Below are 19,479 nucleotides of genomic sequence, written 5' to 3' on the forward strand. Positions count from 1 at the left end.
TGATATGTCTATTAATATGTTATTAAAGTTACGCCATTGTTTCTCATAACCCTTGATGCAACTAGAAAAAGAAGAAAGGAAGATTAAGGTTTAACATCCTGTCAGTGAAAAGATCATTAGAAAATCTTGGACGAGTATCAAAATTGACCATAGTCTCTTTAAAGGAACCACCTACACATTTACCTTAAGCAGTTTACGGGAACCATAAAAAATTTCTATCAGGACGATACAGTGGGGAATGGGCCACCATCCTCTCAAATGCAAACTGTCTTTTTAACCCTTACGGCACCTCAGTATGTGCTGCAAGTTGTGTGAAGGAAATTAGATTATATGAAATGACAAGAGAGAAGCATAACCCTATATGATATATGGATTGTATGAACAATTTATTAAATATCTACTTACTATTATATCATTCTGTTTAAAGTCAAGGAGTTCAGAAAGAAACCAAATGCCTTAAGAATAACTTAAAATTACCAAGTGGAGTTCTGTATATTACTCTGAATTGTTACTTCTGTAGCGCAAGCTCCAGATACTCACACTGCAAAATTATTATCAGTATGTTCAAAAATATGAAACAAAAAACGAAATTTTCTATTAGTCAGCTATACAGCACACTACTGCATGTATAATGAATAAGATGTCCATAAATAATACATTTAACACTTGTGCCATGTTTATGCACACAAAAACATGTCATGACATTTTTATAAGTTTTATTTATTTATTTTTTTAACCGCTGATGTGTGTTGTACAAACCTCCTGTTTTTATTGCACTCTTACACACTTGACAGACTCCCTTCTTTCTTTGTCTCAATCTATACAGTTATTCCTACCCACACTGTCCTCTTTCCTCTGCTATAGAATACCTTATATGCTTAGCCTACAATTGTCATAACTTTTAAAAGAAAAAGAAGTAATTTTAACTTAATGCTTTCTATAGTTGTGCTTTATTTGTTACAAGTAATTTGATACCTACAGCAAACTGTGTGCACTTGTTTCTATGAAGCTTTAACTGGGATCAGTTTCATGATCTACATAATTTTAAGGGCTAAAGGAGGTTGTTGAATTACAGTTAACACTATACTTTTTCTTTGGTGCAGTCCAACTGTTACTGTGTTTATTGGCTGTGTTGCCTTTCCTCGAACAAGGCTGTAAAAATCATTTACTTGGATTAATTGCCAATTATTCCAAACTTGTGGTGACGGTGCAAGCTCTTTGTCACATTTGTCTTAAAAAAAATCCACAGTATGTTTATAGAGGGTTCATGTGCAATCATGTTAAGCAATTATTTTCTTACATGCTTGTGAGACACTTCACAAGCCAGTGCCAAATGTAGTATGTAAAAAAGCCTGATGAAAGGAAATGTAACATAGGTGACAGAACTGAGATATGGTTGTGCATTCATTCTTAGTCACTGAATTTTTAATCCACATTGCCCATCCTTGGGTGCCAACAATAGTCATTCAAAACATCCTGGACACCACAGGTTATCTTTCTCTGTATATTGGACGGTCTTTTCTTTATATATCAGTACCTTATATGTATTACTGAATGTGACAGGTATCGTTTCTGAAGGTCACCTTAGTGCATTTTAGGACTTAATTTATTTCTGGTCAATTCACAGGAATAATTAGGTTGGGAAAATTTGTTTTACTGGTTAAGGAAAGGAGCACTTTGTGTTTCTGGAATATAATTTATTGCCTCATAGAACTTCTGATTAAGTTCATAACAAGGTACCAATGTTTAGTACTGTCTATTAGAGGCACAAATGTATAACAAAATGAAGTTTTATTTTCAATTCATTAAGGTTAGTGAATTCAATAAAACAAAATTTTTGGAGTGAGAGACAAGAAAAGTTTCAAAATAAAACATTTATACAATACTTGAACAAAAATGTACAAATCTTATAAACAGTCATTTGCCTTATTCATAAATAGATTGCTGTACATAATATAAAATGCAATAGTACTTAACTGTAAATTACATATAACTACTTTACTGCAGCACCTCACTATTGAAACTTCCTGGATGGCACAAAGTTCATAACAATTAAAAATATGTATCACAGGTTTCTGATTTTTTTGTACAAAGGACATTCTTCCATGCAGTTGTTCTATGGAGATGCAACCTGTAACAAAAGTTCAGGGTTACAGCTAAATTGTGAATGTATGATTAGTTTTTACATGAAATTCCCTCCCTGCTCAACCATTTTTCTCGGTCCACTTACGGATTTCTCTAATTTTATCCATGTGATCATGTTGTGAGGTGGATATTGAAAGAAGTGATAAGCTTCTTATCGTGCGTCAGAACACATATTCTCACTATTTTCAGTGCCTAGATCTCTGAAATCTACAGCACTTGCATCTTAACACCACCAATTGTGCACGTTTGTTAACCTTTTCTGTTACATTCTTGCAATGATTAAATGTAACAGCATACAGCTCTTTTCCGAATTTTCTCTCTGCCTTCCTCTGAACCAGTGTGCAATGGTACCATACTGTCAAACATTACTCCATAATTGATTACAGGACGGTTTCATAAGAGATTTACTTTGTGGCTGAGCTACAGTTACTTAGGGTTCCTATGTTAAATTTGTCTGCCATCTGCATTCCCCGCAGCCAGATTCGTGATTGTTCCACTTTTGTCTGATCTCTTTATCTACTTATGTGTATTCCATGTGTATTCCATTATTTTTGTTGAGTGTCAGCTGTCAGTTTTTGCACCAAAAGCCGATCTTCCACAAGTCTTACAGTATTTTTTAACAAACTGCAAGCAATGTGACCCTGCTGGATACAAATATATGATCTGTAGACAGTCTTAGAGAGCCATGCATTATCTGCCATCCAGTTGTACATAATCCTGAATAGTAAGAGCCACATTCTACTTGTGTAAGAAAAATCAGATAATAATTCCATTTATAATGGTAATAACCCATAATATACTGGATTTTGTATATTTTAAGGGTTTTTATCAAGCACATATCCCATCCAATTCATCCTAAACAAATATTTTCTCACTAGAAATGTATCATGGGTTTTCTGGAAGTCGAGAAATATAGTAGCACAACCAACAAGTGAACAAAATGTGTGTGTGTGTGTGTGTGTGTGTGTGTGTGTGTGTGTGTGTGTGTGTGTGTGTGTGTGTGTGCGCGCGCGCGCTTTGCAGATTTACTGAAAAAATCCTGTTGTATAAACAGCAATTAAAAAGAAAGGGCAGAAATACATTATGTTTCTACAGTTGTGAACTACTACTCTGTCGGAATAATTGAATAGAAAATATGGTGGCCGTTATCTTCAATCTGAAGACTGGTTTGACATACTTCTCCACACTATTATACAGAGTGCTTTCCATAAGTAATGTGACCAATTTTTTTTCTGACGCAACGGTACACCACAGTGTGTTGTAACTGGCTGGGCTAAGTGGAGGGGGGGTGTTAGCTTCAAAACGCTCTTTGTCTCATTCGGCTGCAAGCTGCCATAGAGTCAGGTCTAGTGTTTCTGTCAACCCCGTTTGAGTTTATGTAACACGGCACAATGGATCATTCTGTGGAGCACTGGTATGGTATAAAATTTTGCGTTACACTTGGGAAGTCCACCACCGAAACATTTCCATTACTTCAGCATGCCTTTGGTACTGATTGCTTGTCCAAATCACAAGTTTTCCAACGGTACAAGTCGTTCACAGAGGGCCAAGAGGAGATCACCGTTGAACCTTCCAGTGGATGGCCATCAACCACACGAGTCGCTGAAATGTGATGCGTGTGCGCAATTGTTTTAACGCTGAGCCTTCAACTGAGAGCACAAACTCTAAACATATCAAAAACAACCATTTTCTGCATTGAGACCAAAGATGTGAACATGAGAAAGGTGAACATAAGCACATGCGAGTGCTTTGGTGCCGAGAAATGTTGGAAATGTGTGAAAATGATACTCATTTTTCAAACTCAGTTATCACTGGTGGTGAGTCGTGGAATTTTGAGTACGACCTTGAGACAAAAAGGCAGAGTTCAGAGTGGCACACCCCATCATCACCCCACCCCAAGAAGGTACGCATGAGCAAGTCCAGGATCAAAACCATGCTCATTGGCTTCTTTGACATCAGAGGCACTGTCCACCACAAATGAGTACCTACTGGGACTACAGTGAACTCAGCTTTCTACTTGGAAGTGCTCAAAAGACTGAAAAGGAGGGACTCGCTCTGGACAAGAACACGTGTAAAGTTCACCACGACAGCGCGCCGAGTCACAGCGCCTTCGTTGTCAACGACTTCCTGGCCAGCACCAACACCCCATTGGTTCCCTAGCCTCCCTACAGTCCTGACCTGGCTCCTGCTGATTTTTTTTTATTTCCTCGATTAAAAGGAGTAATGAAAGGAAAACATTGGGATGCGATTGAAAGCATCCAGGCGCATGTTACATCAGCTCTAAAAGATATTCTGGAACAGGCATTCCAGGATGCCTTCCACGAATGGAAACACCTCCTCCAGAAGTGTATTGAACCAAGAGGGCGCTATTTTGAAAATTTTTGATTATTTCTATGAATATATTCACTAAATGATTTTTTATGAATTTGGTTCATTTCTTATGGAATGCACCTTATATCCTGTACAAGATTCTTCATCTCTGCTTGCCTACACCCAGTTCAATGTGTTTCCTGTAGTATGCCCCCTATTTACCTCCTGTGCCAAACTGATGATCACTTGATGTCTCAGAATTTGCTCTACTGACTGGCACGTTCTTTGAGTCAAATTGCAGAATAAAGCTTTCTCTACACATTTCAATCTAATATCTCTTGATTAACCATTTGATCTGCCCACCTAACTCAGCCATTTTTGTATAGTGCCACATTTCAAAAGCTTCTATTCTCTTCTGTCTATATTGCATATTCTGCCCATTTCACTTCCATAGCGAGCTACAGTACAGACATATATTTTCAAAATGACTTCCTTACATTCAATGTTAACATGTTTCTGTTTTTCATGAAACCATTTCTTATTATTGCCAGTCTGCATTTTATATCCTCTTCATTTTGATCTGCAAATAGCAAACAGGTTTCTATCACTTCTAATCGAACATTTCTCAAAGTAATGTTCTTACCACTGCCTAGTTTAACAACTACATTCTATTACTCTAACTTACTTTTATTTGCTCCTCCCATGACACTCCAATGTTTTCAACTGCTGCTCCTCGTCCTTTACCACTTCCGACAGTGAATTACAATGTCATTGGCAAATCACAAGATTTTCAGCTATTATTCCTGAACTTTAATTCTTTTTTTCCAAATTTCTCCTCATTATCTTTTACTGTTTGCTTGATATATAAATTGCATAATGTGGGGTGTAGGCTACCACCCAGTCTCACTACCTTCTCAAGTCCCGTCCGCCCTGGTTTCTATCAACTGTAGAGTACCTCTGGCTTCCTGCATTTTACCTGTGTTACCTTTACCATTTCAAAGAGTGCAGGACAGTTTACAATCTTAAAGTTTTCTCTAAGCCTACAAATGCTGTAAATTTAGATTTGCCTTTCTTCAATCTATCTGCTAAAATAAGTTGGAGGGTCAGTATTATCTCATGCTTTCCTATATTTCTCCATAACCCAAAATTATCTTCCTCAGGGTCAGCTTCCACATCTCTTCATTCTTCAAAAAGTAAGTTACACATGTTGTCCCACATTAGGACCATTGTGCAACAAGTGTGGTTTCTCTTTTCTGCTGTAGTATAGATAACAGACACATCACATTGCAGGAGTAAATGGCACAACAACTGGAAATTTACTCCAGACTTGATGTACAGGGTGTTTCAAAAATGACCGGTATATTTGAAATGGCAATACAAACTAAACGAGCAGCGATAGAAATACACCGTTTGTTGCAATATGCTTGGGACAACAGTACATTTTCAGGCAGACAAACTTTCGAAATTACAGTAGTTACAATTGTCAACAACAGATGCCGCTGCAGTCTGGGAAACTCTACAGTACGATATTTTCCACATATCCACCATGCGTAGCAATAATATGGCGCAGTCTCTGAATGAAATTACCCGAAACCTTTGACAACGTGTCTGGCGGAATGGCTTCACATGCAGATGAGATGTACTGCTTCAGCTGCGCAATTGTTTCTGGATTCTGGCGGTACACCTGGTCTTTGAAGTGTCCCCACAGAAAGAAGTCACAGGGGTTCATGTCTGGCGAATAGGGAGGCCAATCCACGCCGCCTCCTGTATGTTTCGGATAGCCCAAAGCAATCACACGATCATCAAAATATTCATTCAGGAAATGAAAGACGTTGGCCGTGCGACGTGGCCGGGCACCATCTTGCATAAACAACGAGATGTTCGCAGTGTCATCTAAGGCAGTTTGTACCGCCACAAATTCACAAAGACTGTCCAGATAGCGTGATGCAGTAATCGTTTCGGATCTGAAAAATGGGCCAATGATTCCTTTGGAAGAAATGGCGGCCCAGACCAGTACTTTTTGAGGATGCAGGGACGATGGGACTGCAACATGGGGCTTTTCGGTTCCCCATATGCGCCAGTTCTGATTATTGACGAAGCCGTCCAGGTAAAAATAAGCCTCGTCAGTAAACCAAATGTTGCCCACATGCGTATCGCCGTCATCAATCCTGTGCACTATATCGTTAGCGAATGTCTCTCGTGCAGCAATGGTAGCGGTGCTGAGGGGTTGCCGCGTTTGAATTTTGTATGGATAGAGGTGTAAACTCTGGCGCATGAGACGATACGTGGACGTTGGCGTCATTTGGACCGCAGCTGCAACATGGCGAACGGAAACCCGAGGCCACTGTTGGATCACCTGCTGCACTAGCTGCGCGTTGCCCTCTGTGGTTGCCGTACGCGGTCGCCCTACCTTTCCAGCACGTCCATCCGTCACGTTCCCAGTCCGTTGAAATTTTTCAAACAGATCCTTTATTGTATTGCTTTTGGGTCCTTTGGTTACATTAAACCTCCGTTGAAAACTTCGCCTTGTTGCAACAACACTGTGTTCTAGGCGGTGGAATTCCAACACAAGAAAAATCCTCTGTTCTAAGGAATAAACCATGTTGTCCACAGCACACTTGCACGTTGTGAACAGCACATGCTTACAGCAGAAAGAAGACGTACAGAATGGCGCACCCACAGACTGCGTTGTCTTCTATATCTTTCACATCACTTGCAGTGCCATCTGTTGTTGAAAATTCTAACTACTGTTATTTCGAAAGTTTGTCCACCTGAAAATGTACTGTTGTCCCAAGCATATTGCAACAAACGGTGTATTTCTATCGCTGCTCGTTTAGCTTTTATTGCCGTTTCAAATATACCGGTCATTTTTGAAACACCCTGTATGTAGGACAGTACAATTCTTGTGGACAAAACACCCAAATTACTCACAGATTCACTGTGAAATTTAAGTGGTATATGCAACAAATGCTATACATCATCTATATTTAGTGAAATGGCGCCAACAATTTGACCAAAGCTACACAGGCATGGGTTATGCTAACCAGGAAGGAAGGCCATCAACAATGACCACAGATAACAGCATCAAGACAACTGAGGAAAAGTTTGCAACAATCACACTTTCCAAAGAAGACGACAATCACACAGTGGTTCTTGAATGGCTCCAAGACCAACGAGCAGATTACTATTGTCTAGGAACTGAACAATTGGTAGAATAGTTTGTTTACTGCTAATGAAGACTTGGTGACTATGCTGCAAAATAAAAGCAACTGGGTTACTCTGTGCAGCTTCCAATAAGTATTATTTGGCCTGCCTTAATGATGTACAACTTACTTTTTGAAGTACCCTCATATTTAACGGACATGACTTATTAAACTGATGTTTTGGTAATATAAGGATCGGCTGCCTTCAAAATTGGAATTAATACGTTATTTATCAATTCTGAAAGTAATTTGCCTGCCTCCATATTATCTTGAACACCAGATGGAATAGTTTTATCATGGGTGATTCTCCCAAAGGTCATCTATCCAGTCCAGGTGCCTTGTTTAACCTAAGTCTCTTAGAGCTATACAAAACTATTCTTGTAATATCACAACTCCCATCTCATCTTCATTTATTTCCTCTGATTTTCCTACAATATTGTTTTTGAGTTTGTTTACCTTCTGCAGGTCCTGTAAGTATTTCTTCCACATCTTAGCCTCCCCTTCTTTCCATAATACTGGCTTGCTATTTGATATTTGTACAGTTGCTTCACTTTTCTCCAAAGATCTCTCTAATTCTCCTATAAGCAACGTCTATCTTTTCATAGCTCTGCATGCTTTTACAGCTTTACATTTGTCCTCTAGTCTTTGCTGACTTTGTATTTTGCACTTTCTGCCATTCTAATTTTTTAAACACATGTATTTCCTTTCTCCTACTTCATTATTATAATTTTTCCTCCTCCTTGGTCTCCTATGTTATCCAGAGGTTTCTACTGGGCTTTGTGTCTGTGCTTACAGGTTACCGTGCTGCCTTACTACACCATCTCACAAGTCCACCCACTCATTTTCTGTCTTATTCCTTTCCTCTCTTTCAGTTCGTAACAGCCAAGTTTTCTGTAATTTTTTCAGTTTTAATATGCAGTTCCTAAACAAGAAATTATGGTTAGAATCTATACCTGAGCTTGAAAATTTTTGCAGTTTATCAAGTAGTTAAACAAGGCAAATTAAGCAGAAAAAGAATGACAAGTGTGGAACACCAACACGTACATCACCATACAAGAGAGAATGACGGCAAGTTAAGTTGCAAATATGAATATACAAAACTGAATCACAAGCAAGATGCAATTATGGCTAACAGAGTAGACTGAATCATTGGAAAGCATTCTGAATACCCGAAAATATGTATGTTCACCAAATAAAATGAATTCATTTGATATTTGGTCATTAACACAATGACTACTTGTTTCAATATGCACAATTCTTGAACTAAAAAAATTATTTTCGTTTTGTATGAGCAATTTAAAATTTCTTTTATAACAGTCTTACTTACCACAACAAGATGACCACTTTTTCCTTTGCTGATTGCTGGTGTAGGGCCTGTTGTAATATCAATAACACCTTGCTTGCCACCAATCAGGTTGTGTGATATCCTTTTAAAAAAATTAAAAAGAAATATGAAATTGTGATAGAGGCACAAATATTTTTTTATACTGATACTAAGGAAAGCATAATTCATTTTATTGTAACACAGTAAATGCAATGTAAGCTAGCTCATGAAAGATAACTCCCTGAATGCAACACTCTACACAAATCAGCGTGGAAGCTGAATTATATAAGTGAATTTTGTGTATTTAGAGAGCATACACACAAATTGTTCCCAAATTTTGGCCACACTGAACACCCAGGACAATTACAAGCTTTTAAAGAAAAGAGAACCACCTTCAAGCAGAACAAATATCTTGCTTTGTTGGAATTAAACTACATAGTTCAGTCATTTTTTATCACTTCCAAATCCTTCGTTAGGCCTAGATTAATTTATTATTTCTTTTCCTTCTATGCCTGGTCAGCCACCTTAAAAAGTGTGGCAGAGAGTAGTCTGCCTTTCACTGCAGTATTCCTGTTCCTTCTACAGATTTTGCATGGGAAGAACGAATGTCAGTAAGCATCATAAATAATTTACGTAAGTTTACAATTATGGTCACCTGCTCCAGATATATGCTCAGACATACCAGTACATTGAAGAGCCAAAGAAACTGATACATCTGCCTAATATTGTGTAGGGCCCCATAAGCACACAGAACTGCCACAACACACATGGCACGGACTCAACTAATGTCTGAAGTAATGATGGAGGGAATTTACACCATGAATACTGCAAGGCTGTCCATACATCCATAAGAGTGCTTCTAAACAGCACCTTGCAAGGCATTGCAGATATGCTCATTAATGTTCATGTCTGGGGAGTTTGGTGGCCACTGGAAGTGTTTGAACTGGGAAGAGATTGTCCTGCTGGAATTGTCCAAGTCCACTCAAATGCACAATGGACATGAATGGATGCAGGTGATCTCACAAGGTGCTCAGATACATGTCAACTGTTGGAGCTGTATCTTAACATATCAGAGGTCCCATATCACCTAAACTGCACATTCCCCATGCCATTACAGAGCCTCCACCAGCTTGAACAGTCCCCTGCTGGCTCCATGGATTCATGAGGTTGACTCCATACCTTTACATGTCCATCCTCTTGATACAATTTCAAATGAAGCTTGTCCAGCTAGGCAACATGTTTCCAGTCATCAACAGTCCAATGTTTGTGTTGAGGGGCCCAGGCAAGGCATGAAGCTTTGTGTCATGCTGTCATCAAGGGTACACGAGGGGCCTTTGACTCCAAAAGCCCATATCGATGATGTTTCATTGGACAGTTTGCATGCTGACACTTGCTGATGGCCCAGATATCTGCAGCAATTTGTCGAAGGCTGCACTTCTATCATGTTGAATGATTCTCTTCAGTCGTTTTTGGTCCTGTTCTTGCAGGATCTTTTTCTGGCCACAGTGATGTTGTAGATTAGATGTTCTACTGGATTCTTGATATTCCTGGTACAACCATGAAATGGTTGTATGGGAAAATCCCCACTTCATCGCTATCTCAGAGATGCTGTGTCACTCCATTCTTGCACCGACTATAACACCACATTCAAACTCACATAAATCTTGATAAATTGCCATTGTAGCAGCAGTAACTGATCTAACAACTCCACCAGACACTTGTTGTCTTATATAGGTGCTGCTGACCACAGTGCTGTATTCTGCCTGTTTACATCTCTGTATTTGAATGCACAGCATGCTTGTACCAGTTTCTTTGGCACTTCAGTGCAATACATTGTTGCTCTTGTTGGAAAATCGCTCTCAGAATTTGAGCAATATGTTTCTCTAGTAGTATCTCCATGACAGACTCAAAACTCTGCATTGAATCTTCTTCGGTTGCCATATTAATTGTCTCTTATAAGGATACTAAATTGACGAGCATAACTCAAGAACTTGTTGAACAACTATTTTGTAATGGACAAATGAATTAAATTTCCTTAATATCAATTCAATAAAACTATCTGGTATTTGCTTTTGTACAACTAATATTTAGTTCTTTGTCCTGAACTCAATATTACACAACATGTTATGTTTAGTTTACGTTGAGTTCAGCAAATCGTGCAAGATATCTGTTCATCTGCAGGTTTTCCTGTCATCACTGCAATCTAGTAGCACTGATTTTTCATATTTAAAAATCTGATGTATCCATGAACAACCCAATGAATCTTTTGACACTGCCAACAAATAACATACATGCAGTAGAGCTTTCATTTATACAATGTTTCTTCAGATTATCTCAGTTTCTTTTTGGGATTTTTTTAACTTTTATCATCAACATTATTAAAAGCATAGGTTGCTACTCACTGTAAAGATGACATGTTGAGTTGTGGACAGATACAATAAAAAGACTGTTACACACTGACTTTTCGGCCAAAACCTGCTTCAGAAAGGAAAACACTGTACTGGCTGCTTTGGCCAGAATACATTGTGTCGTGCTGTGCAAAGGTATCAGTCTGAAATGGTGTGGGGAATGGGGAGAGAGGAGCAGGATATAGGTGTGTGTGTGTGTGTGTGTGTGTGTGTGTGTGTGTGGGAGAGGGGGGGGGGGGGGGGGGGGCAAGTAGTCAGCACTGCCCCTGATGGAGCATGCAGGGACTAGGTGGCAAGACAAGGCTGCCAGAAGCAGCATCAGAAGGCAGTTCGGGAGGCGTAGGAAGCGGAAAAGGGGGAGGAGCGGAAAAGGGGGAGGAGCGGAAAAGGGGGAGGAGCGGAAAAGGGGGAGGAGCGGAAAAGGGGGAGGAGCGGAAAAGGGGGAGGAGCGGAAAAGGGGGAGGAGCGGAAAAGGGGGAGGAGCGGAAAAGGGGGAGGAGCGGAAAAGGGGGAGGAGCGGAAAAGGGGGAGGAGCGGAAAAGGGGAGGAGCGGAAAAGGGGAAAATATTGGTGCATGTGTTGGCAGAGAGCAGCACACAATGAGAGCTAGGAGATATGAATTGAAAGGATGTCATAGGACAGAGCAGATGGCAAATGTTGGGTGGAAGATGTGGGGATGGTAGGGTACCTTAGGTAAGGATAAATCCTCTCTGTGCAGTTCAATAATACTGCTGGCGGAGGGGAGGATCCAGGTGGTTGGCTTGTGGAGCATCCATTGAAATCAAGCATGTTATGCCACAAGGCGATCACTTTGCTCTTGGCGACAGTTAAGCGGTGGCCGTTCATCATGGTTGACAGCTGGTTGGTAGTCATACCAACACATAAAGCTGTGCAATAATTGCTGCAGAATTGGTATATGACATGGCTGCTTTCATAGCTGCCCTGGTCTCTGGGTGAAGAGCTGGGTGGTTGGACTGGGCAGGTCTTACACCTCGGTTTTCCACAGGGATATGTTGCCTGTGGTAAGTGGTGAAAGTTGCGAGTGGCATAGCGATGTACTAGGATGTATTTGAGGTTGAGTGAACAACGGACCACTTAAAGGGAGAGTTGGGTAGGACATTCCACATTTCAGAGCTTGATTATAGATAATCAAAGTGTTGTTGAAGGATATGGTTCAGTTGTTCCAGCATGGGGTGGTACTGGGGGCACTCCTTTGGTTCTTGGAGATGGTGAGTGGATTGGAGATACCTGGGAATGTTGTTGTTGTTGTCTTCAGTCCAGAGACTAGTTTGATGCAGCTCTCCATGCTACTCTATCCTGTGCAAGCTTCTTCGTCCCCCAGTACCTACTGCAACCTACATCCTTCTGAATCTGCTTAGTGTATTCATCTCTTGGTCTCCCTCTATGATTTTTACCCTCCACACTACCCTCCAATACTAAATTGGTGATCCCTTGATGACTCAGAACATGTCCTACCAACCGATCCCCTCTTCTAGTCAATTTGACCACAAATTCTTCTTCTCCCCAATTCTACAAATGCAGTACATCTTCATTAGTTACAAGATCCATCCATCTAATCTTCAGCATTCTTCTGTAGCACCACATTTCGAAAGCCTCTATTCTCTTCTTGTTGAAACTATTTATAGTCCGTGTTTCACTTCCATCATAGCTGCACTCCATACAAACACTTTTAGAAAAGACTTCCTTACAGTTAAATCTATACTCGATGTTAACAAAACTCTCTTCTTCAGAAACGCTTTCCTTGCCATTGCCGCTCTACATTTTATATCTTCTCTCCTTCAACCATCATAAGTTATTTTGATCCCCAAATAGCAAAACGCATCTACTACTTTAAGACTCTCATTTCCTAATCTAATTCCCTCAGCATCACCTGATTTGACTACATTCCATTATCCTTGTTTTGCTTTTGTTGATGTTCATTTAATACATCCCCCTTTAAAGACACTGTCCATTCTGCTCAGCTGCTCTTCCAGGTCCTTTACTGTCTCTGACAGAATTACAATATTATCGGCAAACCTCAAAGTTTTTATTTCTTCTCCATAGATTTTAATACCTACTCCGAATTTTTCTTTTGTTTCCTTTACTTCTTGCTCAATATACAGATTGAATAACATCGGGGATAGGCTACAACCCTGTCTCACTCCCTTCCCAACCACTGCTTCCCTTTCATGCCCCTTGACTCTTATAACTGCCATCTGGTTACTGTACAAATTGTAAATAGCCTTTTGCTCCCTGTAATTTGCCCCTGCCACCTTCAGAATTTGAAAGAGAGTATTCCAGTCAACATTATTAAAAGCTTTCTCTAAGTCTACAAATGCTAGCAACATAGGTTTGCCTTTCCTTAATCTAGCTTCTAAGGTAAGTCGTAAGGTCAGTATTGCCTCACGTGTTCCAATATTTCTACGGAATCCAAACTGATCTTCCCCGAGGTCAGCTTCTACCGGTTTTTCCATTTGTCTGTAAAGAATTCGCATTAGTATTTTGCAGCTGTGACTTATTAAACTGATAGTTCAGTAATTTTCACACCTGTCAACACCTGTTTCCTTTGGGATTGAAATTATTTTATTCTTCTTGTTGAAGTTTGAAGGTATTTCGCCTGTCTCATACATCTTGCTCACTAGATGGTAGAGTTTTGTCACGGCTGGCTCCCCCAAAGCCATCAGTAGTTCCAATGGAATGTTGCCTACTCCTGGGGCCTTGTTTTGATTCAAGTCTTTCAGTGCTCTGTCAAACTCATCACGAAGTATCATATCTCCCTTTTCATCTTCATCTATGTCATCCTCTATTTCCATAATATTGCCCTCCACTACATCACCCTTCTGTAGACCCTCCGTGTACTCCTTCCACCTTTCTGCTTTCCCTTCTTTGCTCAGAACTGGTTCTCCATCTAAGCTCTTGACCTTCATACAAGTGGTTCTCTGTTCTCCAAAGGTCTCTTTAATTTTCCTGTAGGAAGTATCTATCTTACCCTAGTGATATATTGCTCTACATCCTTAAATTTGTCCTCTAGACATCTATGCTTAGCCATTTTGCACTTCCTGTCAGTCTCATTTCTGAGACGTTTGTATTCCTTTTTGCCTGCTTCATTTACTGCATTTTTATATTTTCTCCTTCCATCAATTGGAATATGGCACAGGAAATCTGTCTGTAAACTAGGTCTAGGAGATAATGCCTGTCTGTGAAGACCTTTGTGAGATGTTCAGTTTTCTGGGCAAGATACATACTGCTGGAGATTGGTGGGTTTAATTTTTCAGAGGCATGGATGGAGCCATCAGAGTGGAGACCCACATCAATTGAAGGTGGCACACTGGGTTGAGGAGGACATGTGAAACAGATAGGAGAGAAGGTGTTGAGGTTTTGAAGACATGATGATAGGGTATCTTGGCCTTGAGTTCAGATCATGACAATTTCATCAGTGAACCTGAAACAGACCAAGTGTTTGGGGTTTTGGGAGGCTAGGCAGCTTTCCTTTAGATGTCCCATAAACAGGGTGGCATAGAAAGGTGCCATGAGGGTGCCCATGGCTGTGCTGTAGATTTGTTTTTATACCTCCCCTTCAAACCAGAAGTAATTGTATGTCAGGATAAAGCTAGTACTGCGAATGAGGTAGAGGGTTTGGAGTCTGTAGGACGTTTGGGGAGGTAGTGTTCAGTAACGGCAGTGCCATTGGCAAAATGGTTCTGAGCACTATGAGACTTAACATCTGAGGTCATCAGTCCCCTAGAACTTAGAACTACTTAAACCTAACTAACCCACGGACATCACACACATCCATGCCCAAGGTAGGATTCGAGCCTGAGGCCGTAACAGCAGCGTGGTTCCGGACTGAAGCAACTAGAACCGCTCGGCCACAGTGGCCGAAGACCATGGGCATGAGGAGGATTCAGTGTATAGGGAAGTGATGTCAACAGTGATGATTAGCAATTCAGGAGGTAAAAGGGTGGGGATAGTGGAGAGTTGGAGAAGGAAGTGGTTGGTATCTTTGGTGTGGGAGATTATATTTTTGGGCAACTAGTTGGAGGTGTTGGTCAATGAGGCTGTAATTATTTCAGTGGGAATGTAATGGTTATTTTAAATGGAGTTGGGATGAGGGGTGGGCATCCAGCATTGTTGGGTTTGTATATTTTGGGAAGCATGTAGAAGGTGGGTGTGCAGTCTGTCATAGGAGTGAGAAGGGAAATGGATTCAGAGGAGATATTCTGGGAAGGGCCTATGGCTTTAAGCAGAGATTGGAAGCTATGTTGGACTTCAGGAATGAGATCACTTTGACACCGTTTCTAGGTGGAGGAGGCCTTCCACCAAGTAGTCACTGCAATTCGAAATGACAGTGCTGGAACCTTTGTCCCCAGTTAGGATAATTTGGTCAGAATCCATTTTGATGCTGTGTACAACAGTCCTTTCTTCTGCTAAAAGGCTTTTTTTTTTTTTTTTTTTTTTTTTTTTTTTTTTTTTTTTTTTTTTTTTTTTTTTTTTTAAGGAAGGTTTCTGGCGAAAGTTGGTGAGACTATGTTGGCAGTAAATAATTCCTGGAAGGTGACCTGGAGGTTATTAGGTTGGAGGGGGGAATAACGTGGTACCATGTGGGAGACACAGGATTCAATATTGGGATTAGGTTGGCTTTAGTTGGAGTGATTGGTGGAGAAGAAGTGTTTCCATTGCAGGGATTTGGAGAAGGAAAGTAAGTCTTTGACAAGCCCAACATAGCTAAATTTCTGTGGGGAAAGATTAACAGTGTTCTGGGATAGTTTTGGGTCTGGATTTAGTGGAGTGTTGGCAGGGAGTTCTGGTAGATGTGCTATGCCAAAAAGATCAGCTAGGTTGGGGCTGGCTACTATTAAGGGTTGAAGAGGAGGAATATTGTATAATAGGGGCTGGATAATGGTACCCCAATGCACAGTGAGATGTCAGCAGGCTGGATAATTTACACAGATTGTGCTTGGAATACAAAGGATTCAATTTAAGAAATGTGATGGTTGACTCCTTCACTTATAAACTATATCAATGTGATCCCATTCCAGAAGTCCACCAGAAACTCAAATCCCTGCTTAAAGCCTTAGAACCTTCATAGAACCTCTTGCCTAATTCCATTTCCTCCCTCATTCCTATGATACCTTGCACACCCACCTTCCACACCCTCTTTACAATCCAACAATCCAAAAACCCAACTATGCTGGATGCCCCCCCCCCCCCCCCCCCAATTGAAAATAGTTATTGTGCTCCCATTGAAAGAATTTCAGCCCTCATTGATGAACTCCTCCAGCCAATTGCCCAAAATACAGCTGCCCCGCTCTGCCCCACAAATACACTAAAGATACCAACCACCTCCTTCATTGACTCTCCACCATCCCCACCATTTTATCTCCTGGATTCCTACTCATCGCTGTTGATGCCACTTCCCTACACACCAACATGCCTCATGCTCATTGTCTTGCTGCTAATGAACACTACCTCTCCAATGTCCTTATGACTCCAGACCCACAACTCATACACTTTACCAGCTTTATCCTTACACATAATTACCTCTCCTTTGAAAGAAGGGTATAAAAACAAATCTGTGGTGCAGCTCTGGGCACCCACATAGCACTCTTCTATACCAACCTGTTTATGGGCCATCTAGAGAAACCTTACCTCCCAAAACCCCAAACCCTTGGTCTAGTTCAGTTTCACTGATGATAACTTTGTGATCTGGACTCTGGGACAAGACAACCTATCCTCATTCCTTCATAACCTCAAAACCTTCTCTCCCATCAGCTTCACTTGTCCCCATACACCTCTCAATCCTTCCCTCATCCTCAAGAATTGAGTTGCAAAGGAGCACCTTCTGCATAATCCAGTACCACACCTGACTATAACAATATAACCATATCCTTCAATATGGCTTTCATTATCTATAATTATGCCTGAAATGAGGGACACCTTACCCAAGATCCTTCCCATCCCTCTTTTAAGTGGTGTTCCATTGCCCACCCAACTTCCACAACATCCTAGTCCATCCCTATACCAATCACCACAGGCATCAAATCCCTGCAGAAGACCCAGATGCAAGATCTGTTCAATCCCCCCACCCAGCAGCTTCCATCCGCTAGTCTTGCCATAGGCTTATCCTACCCTATCAGACACCAGGCCATTTATGAATGTAACCTTGTTACATACCATTCATGCTGCAATCCCTGTGCAACTCTGCATACTGGTACAACTACCAACCAGCTGTCACCTAGGATAACTGGACACTGTCACGACTGTGGCCAAGGGCCAAGTGAAGCACCCTGCGGCACAAAATGCAGCTGAATGTAACAGGCTTGATTTAATTGGCTGCTCCACAACCCGGGACATCTGGATTCTCCCCTCCACCACCATCATTTCTTAGCTGCATGGATGGAATTTATTCTTAGCCTCCCCCCCCTCCCCCATCCCCCATCCCCAGGCAGCACTCACTGTCCATCTGTATCCTGCTATACCTCCCCCTTCCTTATCCCACTCTGGATTGGTGCTGCTTACGATTGCCATGACACAGTGAATTCTCACCAAAGATGTGATCATTCTGGACGAAGATATGATCATGAGTGTGTGAGGTGTGCTTTCTTGTGTGAATGTGTGTGTGTGTTTCTGTTTTTCTTCCTCAAGAAAGTTTTGGCTGAATGTCTTTTTGGTTGTGTCTGCCTACAACTCAACATGTTATCTTTACAGTGAGTAGCAATCTATCCTTTTCATAATTTTGTTAAATTCTAGGGTAGGAACATAAATACATTGGACTGTTGATGACTGGAAACTTGTTGCCTGGTCAGATGAGCCTCATTTCAGAATGTATTGAGCAGATGGACCTGTACAAGTATGGAGACAGCCTCATGCATCCATGGACCCAGCACGTCAGCAGGGGACTGTTCGAGCTGGTGGAGAGCCTGTAATGGCATGGGGCATGTGCAGTTGGAGTGATATGGGACCTCTGATACGTCTAGATACAATTTTGACAGTTGACACATACATAAGCATTGTGTCTGATCACCTGCATCCATTCATGCCCATTGTGCATTTCAACGGACTTGGACAATTCCAGCATGTGACACCCCTCATGTCCATGCGACACCCCCTGAATTTATGGACAGCCCTGCAGGATTCATGGGTCAGTTCCCTCCAGCACTACTTCAGACATTAGTTGAGTCCACACGTCATGTTGTGGCACTTCTGCATGCTCGCAGAGGTCCTACATGATATTAGGCAGCTGTACGAGTTTCTTTGGCTCTTCAGTGAACTTTCAAATTTATCAAAATATTGTACTGAACTGGAACACATTACTCACGAAGATGTCAATGTATGAGTCTGGTAACAATGTGAAATTCACATTTCAGAATTACAAGCTAGTAAAAATGGTTTCATCAAGAGTGCAGAGATGCTGGCTTCATCAACAGAGCATTTGGGAGTATTTGAAACTGTCTTTGTATTTGTGGAGCACCCTGTGTCTCCAGAGCCCCAGCCCCATTCAGTGAAAGAAAAATGGAACAGTAAGTTCTTTAATGCCCAATAATTGTCTTTCTTGACTCACCAAAAGTTTTTCAACTTCTGTTTATAATGCTATATGTACCAATTGCCCACAATCATTACCAATACATGTTTAAACACATACATATTAATCTTAGCTGCATGGATGGAATTTATTCTTAGCCTACTCCTCCCCCCCCCCCCCCCCCCCCCCCCCAGGCAGCACTGAGGTCTTAAGTCTCATAAACTTAATTTTGATCCATTAGTAGCCTTGCGACAGGAACTTTGTTCCAAGCAATGTGACTTATCACTGTGCCTGGCAGAAACTGCATTACACTCGTTTATGATCAAAAATTTGAAAATGTCAAACAGTTTAAGCTTATTGTAATTAATTTTAAGTCTTGAAGTAAAACATATGGTACCACCAACATCACAACCGCAAGCCAAAGAAAATAACAAAGAAGTTGCGTAGAAGTGCAAGGGTGAAGGTCAAGCGACTGCATATACATTTAGGAGAGCAATGTTATTGACACACGAATCATCAAAACATGCCAGAAAAATTTACAGCAAGTAAAAGTCAAAAAATTATTTT

General features: G+C 40.9%; 1 protein-coding gene across 3 annotated transcripts in view; it reads right to left on the reverse strand.

The window, feature by feature from the left end:
- Positions 1–1,774: 1,774 nt before the first annotated feature.
- Positions 1,775–19,479, reverse strand: part of LOC126349682 (unconventional myosin IC) — a 397,905-nt gene continuing 380,200 nt past the window's right edge. For all 3 annotated transcript variants that reach the window (XM_050002452.1, XM_050002450.1, XM_050002453.1), the window contains 2 exons: positions 8,986–9,085; positions 1,775–2,131 (listed from right to left, as the gene is read on the reverse strand). In XM_050002452.1, the coding sequence (XP_049858409.1) occupies positions 2,117–2,131; positions 8,986–9,085 (115 nt within the window). In that variant the 3' untranslated portion in view covers positions 1,775–2,116. The remainder of the gene's footprint in view (positions 2,132–8,985; positions 9,086–19,479) is intronic.

This window comes from Schistocerca gregaria, chromosome 1 (assembly GCF_023897955.1).
Source record: "Schistocerca gregaria isolate iqSchGreg1 chromosome 1, iqSchGreg1.2, whole genome shotgun sequence".
NCBI classification, from domain to species: Eukaryota; Metazoa; Arthropoda; class Insecta; order Orthoptera; family Acrididae; genus Schistocerca; species Schistocerca gregaria.